Below are 17,679 nucleotides of genomic sequence, written 5' to 3' on the forward strand. Positions count from 1 at the left end.
GAAATCATTACTTGGTACAGATATTTCCGAAGAAAATTGTAGTTTAATCCTGGTTTTATAGCTAGCTGAACCTTCTACTTACATGTGAGTTGTTCATTGTTCCATCAAATACTAGTAGACACAATTGGGAAAGCAACACAAACAAAAATAATTGGTTAATGTGACATTATTAGACCCATCAGACAAAACTGTATAAACATACACTACAGACAGAGAAGACAAAAATTGGTAAATGTTGGTGTGAAACAATTCACATGGTGCTTTAATATTTAAACTGTAGTTTGAAAATTGCTAAATAAGGTCTTTATTGCAAAACTTGTTTCACCAGTAGTAAATGATACAAGGCGTAACACTACGAGTAATAGGGACGTAAACGACATTTCTAACCTTTTTCTTAAAATAGATTAAATTTAGTCACTTCTAAAATGATTTTTGGATCTGAAAATGAACAAATGAAAATTGCTAAATTTATAAATTATTGAGAAATTGACTTAGGGTCCATTCAAATATTCTCTTTTTATTCCCCTTGGTCCTATAACTCCTCAGATATAAAGTTAGGAAGATATATTTGGCCTTCAAAGTTTTGGGTTTGCGCATTCCTGATGTAGTAAAATCATCAAAAGCACTTCAAATGCATCAAACTTATGATGTGGTATTTTCAATTTGCTTGCATGCCCACCACCTGACCAACTGTCTAAACTATCAGTTCTTGACCATTTTTTTTCAAAAGATTATTTAATTTAGATCGTTTGTAGTCTAACAAATGTCAACTAATATTCACCTTATCTCAGAGCTTACGTTTTAAACTTCCCACATTTAAACATATTTTTTTTTTTATACTTTACCAACATTTTTATTAATTATACATTAATCCTCCAGGCTAAGAAGAGCCATTAGCAGACCTCAATTTAGAAACATTATTTAAATATGCATTACTTTGACTTTTGATTTTCCATGTTGAAATAATTTCGCATCTCATTTCATGTTCTGCTTAGTTAAAATTGCATGTAAATTATTCTATTTCTATATAGGTATTTTATCGACGCTTCTTTGTTATGTAAGACAATTAAGAAAACATATGAAAAACATATCAGATATTTTCATTCGATTATTTAAAAGTATATTATTAGTATAAAACACTACGGTAAATAATTTATTATATTACGAATTAGATTGATTGGCTATGTGAACTGAAAAGCAATAATGCATGATGAACTTTTGGTTTAAAATTGTATTCGCTTGAAATATAAAGACGTCACTATATTAAATCATTTGTAATGCAAAGTACTAGTACTTATATGTTGGAGTCTATTATAAGTATTATGTGTTTATATATTTGATCTTTTTTAAGACAAGGGAACGTGGAATGATTGCCGGTGGCATAACTATCATTCAGAGACCAAAAGACGAAAACGTAAACAATTAAAGCTTATCTCTTATATTTTAGATGTAACGGTGAGTTGCATTTTACCAAATCATAGACAATTAAAATCTTGTTCTCATGGTTAATAACATGACGGTGTCGGTTTTCTAGTTTAAAAGAAAAACGAACTATTCAAAGGAAAATCAAGGATATCTAAATATGATCGGTCGACTTAATCAGCTGGTAACAAAGTAAATGTGATTTCAAAACAATAGATTTGGAGTTATTAACGTGATGTTCAATCCAAACATGCTAAATTACGGCACTGTTTATGACTAAAGCATGACTCACATCTTTAGATTTTTAGTTTGATATGTTCGAGCCGATTATAGATGGTTATACGGTAAATAAATGTAACAGTAGTATACCACAGTTCTAAAGTCATGAATCGATTGAGAGTAACAAACTAAAACCGAGGGAAACACAACAACCATAAGAGGAAAATAACGAAACAACAGAGCACTGAAGTGCAACAAAAACAAACGACAATGCAAGATACATAAAAATAAACTATTAGATAAAAACTGTCATATTCCTGACTTGGTGCAAGACATTTTCAGAAAAAAATTGATGGATAGACCCTGGAATTATGGCTAGCCAAACCTCCGCGCTTTTTGATAATCTTAAATTTTCTAATCGTCGAAGATCGTTCGGTGCTTATTCATTTGCTAATATTTACGTGATTTGAACTCCGAGGGATAGCATTTACAGTGGCAATCATACCACATTTTTTATTTTTAATGTTTATGCAATTACATAACGTTTATGGTAGAGAAAAGACACACCGTTAATTAGTTAATTATAACACTATTTACTTATTGTTTTTTTATTTTTTAGATTGAAACGATGACAAAATGAGTGATTGTTCGGGAATTGTGCTGCCCATTTTCAACGAATCAACATGGCACGTTGGATTAAGAGCCACGTTATATCTCATTGCAATGATTTGGTGTTTTCTAGGAATAGCTATTGTAGCAGACACTTTCATGTGTGCTATAGAGAAAATAACGAGCAAAACTAAAGTTGTAAAAATTGCTGATTCTGACGTGAAAGATGGCATAAGGGATGTTGAAGTGAAGGTTTGGAATGACACTGTAGCTAATCTTAGTTTGCTTGCTTTTGGAACAAGTGCACCAGAAATATTACTGAATGTGATAGAAATATGTGGAAATTCATTTAAGCCTGGCAAGCTTGGACCTGGAACTATTGTTGGATCAGCTGCGTTTAATTTATTAGTTATTACTGCAATTTGTATAGTTAGTATACCAAAAGACGAAATTCGTAGAATCAATGTGATACCAGTTTATGTAGTAACGTCTGTCTTTAATCTCTTTGCATACGTATGGTTAGCCCTAGTGCTTATGGTAATAACACCTAATGTTGTAGACCTGTGGGAATCTATTGTAACGTTCTTGCTTTTTCCCGCGTTAATAATAGTGTCGTATGCTGTTGATAAAGGATGCTGTTGCGTGAAGAACAATAAGACATCGTCTGAAGTCGAGATTGGAATTGGTATGTAATTTTTTGATAATCGTAGGATAGAGAAAAACATGCCCCTCCCCCTTTTGCTATGTAAAAAACAGTCGACATACATTACATTTAACTATTTTTCAGTAAATGATTGTTTTTGCACAAACAACACCTAGTGTGCACTATTATTTCATTTGTGAATATTATCATACGTTCCAACTACTCAATCTAATTTTAAGTGTTCGATGAACTTTTTTTTCTTTTGTTTATATATGAAATTGAAATTAAGGTGCATTAAATATTCATATTGTATCAATTTAAACGTTGTTTATTTTATCAAAGTTTTCCCCAAGAGAGAATACCATTAGTTTTATTAGAATAGTCGATAAACTATTAATATCATCTATAAGGTCTGCAAGACAATATAGTGTATTGTGTTACAAAGTTATAAACAAGTGAAACTATTACTTACATAAGTGTTCTAGTGACCATTTACGATATACATGCGGTCAGAAGCTTGAATCCCCATATGAAATTTATTGACCTCACATATATCGTATCAGGTCACTAGAACACTATTCAACGAATTTATCTTACCGACTATCGTTTTCAAAACATAACTATTAAGAACCTACTCCCATTGGTCTAAACAATACCTACAATAACAACTTGTTACCTTTAAATGTCATTTAAACGTGTTTTAAGAATTCATTTCAATCGTTCCTTAATTGCTTCGTCTGTTGAAACCTGTTGAAAAGATTTTTCTCAACACCAATTATATTCCTAGAAATTATTAGGAGGTAAGATAAAGTTCTGTACAGTTTGATTGATAAGAATTGAAAATCTTATATATCTCCACCTTTTGAAGGTTAAATAGAATGTTTCTCCAGAGTGATAACGTAAAAATTGATTCGTTGAAAATCGTCAAAAGGTAATATAAAAAATTAACAAACTTATTTGCATATGAGAAACCTTTATTAGCCATATAAAACCATTTTATTCATGATAAAACGTATTAACAAACATATCTCTTTTATGAATTTCCACTTCAAAAGGGCACATTTTCAAATTAGAAATAATGAAAGTATATTGTCTTGTTAGGGCAATCTTTTAATTAACATTCTTAAAACACGAAAGCATATTTTACAATTTGACATTTCTTACTCAAAAGCAGTTTCGGATGTTAAAACTGATATTATATGCAAATAATCCATCATTTTATTTCAGTACTACAATTGGCATTCTAAAGGCGTCTTAACAGCCTTTTTATGTTTAGTTGGCACAGGATACTAGACTCAACAAAATCAATATGATCTGCAACATTAAATTTTTTTCTGGGATTTATATTGTTACCGAACCAATTGTTTTCTAAGAGTAAAAGCACTTATGAGAGGTTCATTATGGGTAACATAAATATAGTTGATTACAAAATAATGGAATTGAATCTAACATGACTAAAACCTTGTCGAAAAAATTTTTATGATAGAAAATACATTTTATAACAATTAATAGGTGTTAAGAAATTATTTTTATTGAGGAAATAAGTGTTCAGCGATATTTATCTGATTAGAAACCCCAATGATATAATATCGGTATTATACAAGATCGATTCTGATAACTGGGCTTTGATATTGATGGTTTCATGTGAGGTTTTATTTGTAAATCTATTTAAACGTGACAACCTGCAATGTTTGTTTGTTTTGTCAATTGTCTACGATTGAAAAAGGTGACAAGTAGCAAGATAGACGAGCTCGTTTGCACTGATTTCTTAGAAGTGTAAATGAAACGTGTCGTCACATTAAGGATAACGGAAATTGCATTATGATCGCAATCCTCAAGACTCTTGAGGGTCATAAAATATTCATGAGCACGAAAGTCTTAAATACTCGATCAATGACGTTGCACAACATAATGTAACAAGATAGGGTAATGGTAATGTTTCTTTTTAAGTGAAAAGATGAAAGGACAGGGCAACAAGGACTCATTATACAACAAATAACTTTATCATGGAAACAATTGCATAATGTGAAAAAGCAAATGCATGCACACACCATAAAACAATGATAAAAAAACAAAATATTGATTTAAAAAAACTGCAACACCTATGGGTCACTTCAGGTCACTTCCGTCTTTATGTCGGAGTTTCGCTTTGTTAAGTCTTTAGTTTTCAATTGGATGTTTTCTAGACCTATTCGTCTTTACATCATTTTAGCCAGGGCGTTGTTAGTTTTTCTTCGACGTGTGAGCTGTGAATGGTCCTCTTTTATTCAAGGAACTTAAGAAATTCAGTTATTGACTCCCTTGTATATGTTGATTTCTTAGTTATACTCTACTGTTTTGTTCTCATTGGTAGTTAAAACGCTCAAAACTTGTTTTATATTTTAATCCCAAATATTTTTTCCTCGAACATAATCGAAAAGAAATTGTTTGTCGAAATGAGCATTAACAAATCAGTACTGTTTGTCTGTGAGGAAATGGTTTGCCCCTTTTGAAAGTGAATTGGACATGAAATCATATCTCAACACAGAAACATAATAACGAATACGAAAACAAATATTATTTTCAAAATCCTATAACACTTTCATTTTTATTTTATTTTAATAGGTCCCAAGAGTAAACCACTATCATAGGGTGTTTAAGCCTAATTCAAATATTGCTTGCATAGATCCTTTAATTTAATATTATTTCATGTTTTTGTCAAAAAAAAGGTTGGATTTGAAAAGTAAAATAACGAAATTCCGTATTCTGAGGAAAATTAGAAGAAGGAAATCCCTAATTAAATGCAAAAATAAAAAGTTCAAACACATCAAACAAATGAATAACATAATTGTTGAATCTTCATGAATTTGAAATGTTATTCTGCAGATCTGGTCTATTACAGTGTATACACATAGTAATACTTAACATTGTCTTTTTTATATAAATATTACAGGTTTGGCTTGTTAAAAACTAGGTTTAATCTACCATATTCTACATTAGGTAAATGCCTATATAAGTCAGGATTATGACATTTGTTTTTTCCATTAGTTTGATGTGTTTAAGCTTTGTTTCTGCAATTTGGCAAGGAATATCTATTTTGAATTTGCCTTGAAGCTCTGTATTTTTATTAATTTACTTTATTTCATTATAACATAAAATGATGTGTTGTAAGATAATTTTCTGCTCTGCTCAGTTTAGACCAACAAATTGACCGAAAAGTCATCTTTGAAGTATTAGAAATATGGTACTAACTGAATTTATAAAAGAATCGTTCAGTTTCTTGCTCTGTTACTGAATTCCTACTTTAAGTACATGTGTTTTTCGTGTTCGGACGCAGTTATAATTAAGACCCATCATATGTATGAAAGGTTATATAGGAATCACTTGATTTATTGGTCCGTAGTCAGTGACGTTTTCATGACATTCGTTTAATGTTCTTGATAAGATGATTGGATATCAGTTTTTTTTCTTATGTTGACAAAGAAGGTTTTACAGTGAATCTGGAGGTAAAGGTCTTTTATGAGTTAACTTTGTTTGTATTTTGCTATAACTCATTGATGAGATAAAAAGAGTCATACGCTTAAATATCACCGAATTACATAGCATAGGCTCATCAATGAAATAAACTTTAGTAATGTCCTTTAAGGTCTCATATCTATGTTTTGTCATTAACTGTCATAATATTAAGATAGATTGTTGCAATTCTATGAACAAACATATAAAGCACTCTTGTATTTTTAAAGGTACCCTTTTCAGTTTGACCATTTTATATTCAGTTTGAAACTTTTGTTGCTGAACTGACTTTTTTCTTTAGATAAAAGATATATAAAAAGATGTTATTTCTTTTATGCATCAAACTTCATATGAAATAAAACTACATAGACCTCGTCTAAAAGCTTTAACGTAAACTCGATTCCATCGAAACTAGAATTGTAAACTGTACATTATCTCAAATTTTAATTCTATTAGAAGAGCATACAAAAATATTTTTGTTTGCATTTAATATGATAAAGTTCAGAAACAATTCGAAGTAGTATTTTTTAAATTTTAAATTGTATTAGCAGGAGGTTAAGGGAATCTGTTCAAGATGAATAATTGTGATTTAAATAAGGAATGTCAAAATGATAGTGATGCGAAAAGTACTCTAGAATTATGTTGATCGTTCAGCAATATGATATAATATCGTCTACATTCATTTCAGGACCAAAAGCGGTAGAAGGTAAATAATTGACATCATATCAATCTCTTTTTTTTATAATACTTTCTATTTCCTTTAACAATATAGGCATGGAACTTGCACAGGATTTTTATGAATTTCTCTCTTTATCTCTGACTAATATATTTACTAATTGTGTGCACATAAGTAGATTTCCAGTATACTACACTTTACACCTTTTGAATTATAGCTCTTCATCTTTTATATAAGCTTTGGATTTCAAATATTTTGGCCACGAGAATCACGGAAGAGACATGTATTGTCAAAATGCGCATCTGGAGCAAGAAAATTGGTACCGTTAATTTTATTAGTGGTAAGGAGTTGTTGCGAATATCTTTTATACTAAATATTGTTTGGATCGCAAACATCTTGTGACTTGTTCATTTCTTGGCATTGAAAACATTTCATTACCACTTTGATTATACAGTGGTTAAATAAATCAACGAATATCGATTGTTTTTGTTATATTTTATACGTTTCGGGATAAATAAAGATAGTTGGTGTTTTTTTCATTTTATCTTATTCTGCAATGCGAAGGTCTCGTGGTTTGTTATAAGGCATCTTTTTAAACCTATTCTAAAATCATAACAGTTTCTACAAAGCATTATTTAAAAAAAATATCGAAAACCTATTCTAAAATCATAACAGTTTCTACAAAGCATTATTTAAAAAAAATATCGAATTTGCTAATCGCATTCGACAAAAAGCTATCATTTCCAGTTTCTGAAAAACAGAATGATTATTTAATATATGCAAAAAAGAAACTTTACATATTACATTTGTATTTATGAACAAGCATATGTTTTGAAAACAGAAAGTGAATTTTTATTCATTTTTTTTTTATCATTCTTGAGTCAAGTAACATGTACTTTTTACTCAATCAATATCTTACAAGAACCTATGCACTCGTTTATTATAACTGATTTAAAAGTAGAACACGCTATATATTTCCCTTAATTTACAACGTTAATTGAAGTCTCTCACTTGGTTGAGTTGATCAGAATCAGTCTATAATACTAATTTATGTCCCATATGAACAAGTTATTAATTCTATTACTCTATATTCATAATCTATTTTTTAAACAAATACAATTATATTTGTATATTATTATACTTTTTCGGAAGTTAGTTTGATCTATGAACACCAGGTAGCTAATTAACAGAAACTAAAAGATAATGACGATTTCCATCTTAAAATTTTATTATACATATAATAGAGATTAAGAAATTAAATGAAAAATGAATAAACAAAAACATGAATAATCAGAACTGTCCGAAAAGGTTCGAAAAATATAACTGTCAGTTCTCCTAAAAGTTCTTCAAGATTTGAAGAAAGGATAGAACTTAATGGGGATTTTTTTCATCAGCACTATTTCAATCTATACAGATTCGTTTTATGTCTACTCAGTGACGTTGGTTCTTTATATAATCGAAATGTTGACGCATAAGTCGACTTTTTTTTAGTTAAAACCATCTGTATCTTAGTTATTTATCTATGGTTATTATAGCTTCTAAAGTTTTCAAAAAGAAAAAGAAATTACATGTCATTAGTTAATCAAACGGTAACACATGTAATTAAAATAGTATTTTTTTGTAAGTGAATATATCGATACTTGTTATATATTCATTCGTATATTTTTTTCGAATCTTAAAAACAGAAAAATATTTATATTATTTTTCCCAATCATTTCAGGTCTGAAACTTTTTAATGAATATTCTTTTTTATTGACTATTTTATTTGTGGTAATAAGTGTTAATCGTTTAGAATATGAAGTTCTTATGCAATGCACCTTTCTTGTTGTTAAAGAATCTTTAAGGTGAGAAATCCCGCCAGCTTGAAATTCAAATTGAAGGACTTGTGTCAGTATACCGATCAATTAATAATTGAGGGTGTTTTCAAAAAGTACATATTTTGGTGCTGTTAAATTGGAGCGACATCAGGTTCCGATTTCAGACATATCGAACTGTATTGTTATTTCCTCAAATAGAACAATTGTCATATTAGTCTGCATACTTTTTAAATTATGTATATGTGAATCATGGGTATAGTAAATTAATAAAGAATAAAGCATAAAGGTGGTAAAGATAAACCACAAGCTGACACCACAGTAGAATTTGTAGCAACCGTTCAAACACGTCAATATTTATTGGGATATCAGACTAGTTGGACATAACTGGTGAAATGTCTGACCCACATCTGCATTTACTTTGTATCTTCACATTTTCAGCACTAGAATGTTTTCGCACATGTGCACGTTTATTTTCCGAACGTATATGTATTTTTTAAAACAGTCCATTGTTTTCAGCTGCCCATTCATTTTTAAATTGTATGTTATCGTTCATTTGTAAAGTTATATTTATATAGGTGAAAAGTCAGATACAACTATAAAGGATGTGAAAGTGCGAATCAGGATAGGTATTGAGTTTAAACAATGCATGGTTATCCCCCGTAGTTTAAAATGGAATGCTCCTCTAAACATGTGCATGTTACTTCATTCAGTGCCGTTGAAAATGAAGCTTTCTTTCAGATCGGTTAATAGTGTATGCGTTAACCATAGTTATTATTTGCAGCAGATTGTATTAAGTGAAAGGTATGGCTAATTCCCAATGATATTTTTTTACTCACAAGATCACATCATCATTATCATAAATTTAAAAAAAGATAATTATAGATAATATCCATGATGTCAGACAAGACTTATAGTGTCAGCATTATGAAGTAATGTAAACATGGGACAATCATTACTTTAATTTGAATAGTTTCGTTTTTCTTTTGGAATTCATTCATGTTCATTTTTTGGGGGGGAACAAATGCTCAAACAATCTATCAATCTCTCAAAATTAAAGTCTTGGCCAAAATTAATCATTTTAATATTCAAAATGTGGTTTTATGTTCAAAAATACAACATTGTGTTGATTCAGACGGAAAGTTCACATATGGAGCTTTATTTTGTAAATTTCAGTCAAGGATAAACATGATCCCAGTGTGAAATATTTATTGGAAATTAGTCCTACCTATTAGTATTAATTTTCATGTTGATTGTTTTTACCTCCTAGACCCAAGTTAGTTAGACGTAGATTTTATGTCTTTCACTCTCTTCGTTTTGTTAACAATATTTCTGGCAGTGCAGAATCTAAAAAGTGCAAGAAAACTAAAACTAAAAAATTCTTAATCTCGGAAAAAAAGAAATATTTCTTGATATTATGTATTTATATGTTTGAATTTAGATTCTGCACAAACTCTTTGCATGACTCAATGGTAAACTATTATGATTTCTGTATGTAGATAGATTATCAAATTGTCATAAATCTATGTCTATTATTTCTGGTAAGTCATATAGAGTAGAATTGTTTTATTGATATAAAGTCCTACAACAAAGTGTTATACTTATTACGGCAAATATGGTGTTAAGATCTTAAAACCAATTATATCAGGATTGTTTACCAATGACGACCAGTTAGGTGAACATTTTACAGATACATTTGGTGATATATTAAATGTTTCTAAAATGAAAATGTAAACACAATGTTTTGAACTAGCACTGGAGAACAATAAACAGGTTTTGAAGTAATTCTTACGTCAAGTACTACTGTAAACCAACTTATTTTCGCGAGCGATTTATTTTCGTGACTTTCGCGAGTAGAAAAATAACGCGAATATAAATCGTCGCGAATATGTCAATCTTTGATATTTCCTTCATAAACTTCATCAAGTAATTCAGATAATCGCGAAATTAAATAGCCGCGAAGTAGTCAAGAAAGGGTAAAACACGAAATAAAGTATCCGCGAAAATAAGTTGATTTACAGTATTTGTGTCATTTCTTCACTAGCTCATTGCTTCTCCTGTATTTATAAAGACATTACTTTTAGCTAAATGTCAACTTACATATGTAATTTTTGATAACAGTATAAATAAAGTTTAAACAATCACCGAGTTATAAATATGCAAATTTGCGTCATCTCAGGATGGTCTCAGTCCAAACCTATCTTTAGTCATGCAAACTGTAACATTCCTGAATGGTTTTTAACACAAAAGACTGTTCATCCCTAAAGAGCGATTGGATTTCCCAGGCAATTCATTATTTCTCAAAATTAAAAATTCTAAATGGAAGAAAAGGTGCATGTTACTTGAGCTAAATTAAATTATCTTCTAAATAGTAGTAACTATTTGAAATAATATATTTACGACAAGAAATGATGAATGTGAAGTTAGCAGCCGGTTCGTTATTCGTTATTCGATATTCAATATCCAACCGGCTGCTAGCAGCCAGTTTGATATTCAAAATTTAGTGAAAAATCAAAAGAAAATTAAATACTTGAAATTATAAAAAGCACGATTTTCATAGTCAAAAGGACTGATAAGATACGTAGGAATCATTAAATGACCTTTTCAAGCTGTCACAATTTCTCGTTGTCCTCGAATATAAACCCTTTTCCGTGCGACTTATTTTTCTGTATGTAATATAGAGTTTTGTCATAAAAGCGACTTCAAAGATGTACTTTTGTGTATAATGTTTCTTACGACAAAAAGAAAAACCAATAACTCTAGAAATATTTTTAACTATAAATAGAAATATATATGGAAAGCCAAAAAAAAAAAATTTCAGTAAAAAAATGTCCAAATTTTAGGACAAAGGGCACAGGGTGATGGTGAGAGCCCCCTGATCTCTCAATCTTTCTAATATTTAACAGACATTTAGTCAATAGGTAGATACAAACGTGACTAAAAGGACTTTGGGTACACTTCCTGTCTTCTATGTTTACGGAGCGCCCAAAGTGCCAGTTGGATATTCAAAATATATAGCGAAAACCTACCCGAGACCGCTTAAATGAGGTTGAGACCCCCCTGGTCTTTCAATGTCCATAAAATTCAACCAAATCATTGACTCTGTATATATAAAGATTGTATTAAATGGAGTTTCCAGAAAAACGTCATCTTCAATATCTACGGAGGGCTAAGATTGTCACTTTTCAGTCAAAAAATGTCCAAATTTTAGGACAAAGGGCACAGGGTGATGGTGAGAGCCCCCTGATCTCTCAATCTTTCTAATATTTAACAGACATTTAGTCAATAGGTAGATACAAACGTGACTAAAAGGACTTTGGGTACACTTCCTGTCTTCTATGTTTACGGAGCGCCCAAAGTGCCAGTTGGATATTCAAAATATATAGCGAAAACCTACCCGAGACCGCTTAAATGAGGTTGAGACCCCCCTGGTCTTTCAATGTCCATAAAATTCAACCAAATCATTGACTCTGTATATATAAAGATTGTATTAAATGGAGTTTCCAGAAAAACGTCATCTTCAATATCTACGGAGGGCTAAGATTGTCACTTTTCAGTCAAAAAATGTCCAAATTTTAGGACAAAGGGCACAGGGTGATGGTGAGAGCCCCCTGATCTCTCAATCTTTCTAATATTTAACAGACATTTAGTCAATAGGTAGATACAAACGTGACTAAAAGGACTTTGGGTACACTTCCTGTCTTCTATGTTTACGGAGCGCCCAAAGTGCCAGTTGGATATTCAAAATATATAGCGAAAACCTACCCGAGACCGCTTAAATGAGGTTGAGACCCCCCTGGTCTTTCAATGTCCATAAAATTCAACCAAATCATTGACTCTGTATATATAAAGATTGTATTAAATGGAGTTTCCAGAAAAACGTCATCTTCAATATCTACGGAGGGCTAAGATTGTCACTTTTCAGTCAAAAAATGTCCAAATTTTAGGACAAAGGGCACAGGGTGATGGTGAGAGCCCCCTGATCTCTCAATCTTTCTAATATTTAACAGACATTTAGTCAATAGGTAGATACAAACGTGACTAAAAGGACTTTGGGTACACTTCCTGTCTTCTATGTTTACGGAGCGCCCAAAGTGCCAGTTGGATATTCAAAATATATAGCGAAAACCTACCCGAGACCGCTTAAATGAGGTTGAGACCCCCCTGGTCTTTCAATGTCCATAAAATTCAACCAAATCATTGACTCTGTATATATAAAGATTGTATTAAATGGAGTTTCCAGAAAAACGTCATCTTCAATATCTACGGAGGGCTAAGATTGTCACTTTTCAGTCAAAAAATGTCCAAATTTTAGGACAAAGGGCACAGGGTGATGGTGAGAGCCCCCTGATCTCTCAATCTTTCTAATATTTAACAGACATTTAGTCAATAGGTAGATACAAACGTGACTAAAAGGACTTTGGGTACACTTCCTGTCTTCTATGTTTACGGAGCGCCCAAAGTGCCAGTTGGATATTCAAAATATATAGCGAAAACCTACCCGAGACCGCTTAAATGAGGTTGAGACCCCCCTGGTCTTTCAATGTCCATAAAATTCAACCAAATCATTGACTCTGTATATATAAAGATTGTATTAAATGGAGTTTCCAGAAAAACGTCATCTTCAATATCTACGGAGGGCTAAGATTGTCACTTTTCAGTCAAAAAATGTCCAAATTTTAGGACAAAGGGCACAGGGTGATGGTGAGAGCCCCCTGATCTCTCAATCTTTCTAATATTTAACAGACATTTAGTCAATAGGTAGATACAAACGTGACTAAAAGGACTTTGGGTACACTTCCTGTCTTCTATGTTTACGGAGCGCCCAAAGTGCCAGTTGGATATTCAAAATATATAGCGAAAACCTACCCGAGACCGCTTAAATGAGGTTGAGACCCCCCTGGTCTTTCAATGTCCATAAAATTCAACCAAATCATTGACTCTGTATATATAAAGATTGTATTAAATGGAGTTTCCAGAAAAACGTCATCTTCAATATCTACGGAGGGCTAAGATTGTCACTTTTCAGTCAAAAAATGTCCAAATTTTAGGACAAAGGGCACAGGGTGATGGTGAGAGCCCCCTGATCTCTCAATCTTTCTAATATTTAACAGACATTTAGTCAATAGGTAGATACAAACGTGACTAAAAGGACTTTGGGTACACTTCCTGTCTTCTATGTTTACGGAGCGCCCAAAGTGCCAGTTGGATATTCAAAATATATAGCGAAAACCTACCCGAGACCGCTTAAATGAGGTTGAGACCCCCCTGGTCTTTCAATGTCCATAAAATTCAACCAAATCATTGACTCTGTATATATAAAGATTGTATTAAATGGAGTTTCCAGAAAAACGTCATCTTCAATATCTACGGAGGGCTAAGATTGTCACTTTTCAGTCAAAAAATGTCCAAATTTTAGGACAAAGGGCACAGGGTGATGGTGAGAGCCCCCTGATCTCTCAATCTTTCTAATATTTAACAGACATTTAGTCAATAGGTAGATACAAACGTGACTAAAAGGACTTTGGGTACACTTCCTGTCTTCTATGTTTACGGAGCGCCCAAAGTGCCAGTTGGATATTCAAAATATATAGCGAAAACCTACCCGAGACCGCTTAAATGAGGTTGAGACCCCCCTGGTCTTTCAATGTCCATAAAATTCAACCAAATCATTGACTCTGTATATATAAAGATTGTATTAAATGGAGTTTCCAGAAAAACGTCATCTTCAATATCTACGGAGGGCTAAGATTGTCACTTTTCAGTCAAAAAATGTCCAAATTTTAGGACAAAGGGCACAGGGTGATGGTGAGAGCCCCCTGATCTCTCAATCTTTCTAATATTTAACAGACATTTAGTCAATAGGTAGATACAAACGTGACTAAAAGGACTTTGGGTACACTTCCTGTCTTCTATGTTTACGGAGCGCCCAAAGTGCCAGTTGGATATTCAAAATATATAGCGAAAACCTACCCGAGACCGCTTAAATGAGGTTGAGACCCCCCTGGTCTTTCAATGTCCATAAAATTCAACCAAATCATTGACTCTGTATATATAAAGATTGTATTAAATGGAGTTTCCAGAAAAACGTCATCTTCAATATCTACGGAGGGCTAAGATTGTCACTTTTCAGTCAAAAAATGTCCAAATTTTAGGACAAAGGGCACAGGGTGATGGTGAGAGCCCCCTGATCTCTCAATCTTTCTAATATTTAACAGACATTTAGTCAATAGGTAGATACAAACGTGACTAAAAGGACTTTGGGTACACTTCCTGTCTTCTATGTTTACGGAGCGCCCAAAGTGCCAGTTGGATATTCAAAATATATAGCGAAAACCTACCCGAGACCGCTTAAATGAGGTTGAGACCCCCCTGGTCTTTCAATGTCCATAAAATTCAACCAAATCATTGACTCTGTATATATAAAGATTGTATTAAATGGAGTTTCCAGAAAAACGTCATCTTCAATATCTACGGAGGGCTAAGATTGTCACTTTTCAGTCAAAAAATGTCCAAATTTTAGGACAAAGGGCACAGGGTGATGGTGAGAGCCCCCTGATCTCTCAATCTTTCTAATATTTAACAGACATTTAGTCAATAGGTAGATACAAACGTGACTAAAAGGACTTTGGGTACACTTCCTGTCTTCTATGTTTACGGAGCGCCCAAAGTGCCAGTTGGATATTCAAAATATATAGCGAAAACCTACCCGAGACCGCTTAAATGAGGTTGAGACCCCCCTGGTCTTTCAATGTCCATAAAATTCAACCAAATCATTGACTCTGTATATATAAAGATTGTATTAAATGGAGTTTCCAGAAAAACGTCATCTTCAATATCTACGGAGGGCTAAGATTGTCACTTTTCAGTCAAAAAATGTCCAAATTTTAGGACAAAGGGCACAGGGTGATGGTGAGAGCCCCCTGATCTCTCAATCTTTCTAATATTTAACAGACATTTAGTCAATAGGTAGATACAAACGTGACTAAAAGGACTTTGGGTACACTTCCTGTCTTCTATGTTTACGGAGCGCCCAAAGTGCCAGTTGGATATTCAAAATATATAGCGAAAACCTACCCGAGACCGCTTAAATGAGGTTGAGACCCCCCTGGTCTTTCAATGTCCATAAAATTCAACCAAATCATTGACTCTGTATATATAAAGATTGTATTAAATGGAGTTTCCAGAAAAACGTCATCTTCAATATCTACGGAGGGCTAAGATTGTCACTTTTCAGTCAAAAAATGTCCAAATTTTAGGACAAAGGGCACAGGGTGATGGTGAGAGCCCCCTGATCTCTCAATCTTTCTAATATTTAACAGACATTTAGTCAATAGGTAGATACAAACGTGACTAAAAGGACTTTGGGTACACTTCCTGTCTTCTATGTTTACGGAGCGCCCAAAGTGCCAGTTGGATATTCAAAATATATAGCGAAAACCTACCCGAGACCGCTTAAATGAGGTTGAGACCCCCCTGGTCTTTCAATGTCCATAAAATTCAACCAAATCATTGACTCTGTATATATAAAGATTGTATTAAATGGAGTTTCCAGAAAAACGTCATCTTCAATATCTACGGAGGGCTAAGATTGTCACTTTTCAGTCAAAAAATGTCCAAATTTTAGGACAAAGGGCACAGGGTGATGGTGAGAGCCCCCTGATCTCTCAATCTTTCTAATATTTAACAGACATTTAGTCAATAGGTAGATACAAACGTGACTAAAAGGACTTTGGGTACACTTCCTGTCTTCTATGTTTACGGAGCGCCCAAAGTGCCAGTTGGATATTCAAAATATATAGCGAAAACCTACCCGAGACCGCTTAAATGAGGTTGAGACCCCCCTGGTCTTTCAATGTCCATAAAATTCAACCAAATCATTGACTCTGTATATATAAAGATTGTATTAAATGGAGTTTCCAGAAAAACGTCATCTTCAATATCTACGGAGGGCTAAGATTGTCACTTTTCAGTCAAAAAATGTCCAAATTTTAGGACAAAGGGCACAGGGTGATGGTGAGAGCCCCCTGATCTCTCAATCTTTCTAATATTTAACAGACATTTAGTCAATAGGTAGATACAAACGTGACTAAAAGGACTTTGGGTACACTTCCTGTCTTCTATGTTTACGGAGCGCCCAAAGTGCCAGTTGGATATTCAAAATATATAGCGAAAACCTACCCGAGACCGCTTAAATGAGGTTGAGACCCCCCTGGTCTTTCAATGTCCATAAAATTCAACCAAATCATTGACTCTGTATATATAAAGATTGTATTAAATGGAGTTTCCAGAAAAACGTCATCTTCAATATCTACGGAGGGCTAAGATTGTCACTTTTCAGTCAAAAAATGTCCAAATTTTAGGACAAAGGGCACAGGGTGATGGTGAGAGCCCCCTGATCTCTCAATCTTTCTAATATTTAACAGACATTTAGTCAATAGGTAGATACAAACGTGACTAAAAGGACTTTGGGTACACTTCCTGTCTTCTATGTTTACGGAGCGCCCAAAGTGCCAGTTGGATATTCAAAATATATAGCGAAAACCTACCCGAGACCGCTTAAATGAGGTTGAGACCCCCCTGGTCTTTCAATGTCCATAAAATTCAACCAAATCATTGACTCTGTATATATAAAGATTGTATTAAATGGAGTTTCCAGAAAAACGTCATCTTCAATATCTACGGAGGGCTAAGATTGTCACTTTTCAGTCAAAAAATGTCCAAATTTTAGGACAAAGGGCACAGGGTGATGGTGAGAGCCCCCTGATCTCTCAATCTTTCTAATATTTAACAGACATTTAGTC

The 17,679-nt window shown here is 32.9% G+C and overlaps 1 protein-coding gene across 5 annotated transcripts in view; it reads left to right on the forward strand.

Moving 5' to 3' along the window:
* The window catches only part of LOC134725380 (sodium/calcium exchanger 3-like), a 136,955-nt gene that overhangs the window by 90,557 nt on the left and 28,719 nt on the right, over nucleotides 1-17,679 (forward strand). Inside the window, exons 1-4 of one of the 5 annotated variants that reach the window (XM_063589153.1) lie at nucleotides 1,438-1,455; nucleotides 2,261-2,935; nucleotides 7,074-7,091; nucleotides 9,454-9,504. In XM_063589153.1, coding sequence (XP_063445223.1) covers nucleotides 2,278-2,935; nucleotides 7,074-7,091; nucleotides 9,454-9,504 — 727 coding nt within the window. In that variant the 5' untranslated portion in view covers nucleotides 1,438-1,455; nucleotides 2,261-2,277. Of the gene's footprint in view, nucleotides 1-1,437; nucleotides 1,456-2,260; nucleotides 2,936-7,073; nucleotides 7,092-9,453; nucleotides 9,505-17,679 lie in introns of those variants that run through there. The other 4 variants (XM_063589152.1, XM_063589154.1, XM_063589155.1 and 1 more) reach the window with 4 other exon arrangements.

Source organism: Mytilus trossulus, chromosome 7 (assembly GCF_036588685.1).
Source record: "Mytilus trossulus isolate FHL-02 chromosome 7, PNRI_Mtr1.1.1.hap1, whole genome shotgun sequence".
Classification (NCBI taxonomy): domain Eukaryota; kingdom Metazoa; phylum Mollusca; class Bivalvia; order Mytilida; family Mytilidae; genus Mytilus; species Mytilus trossulus.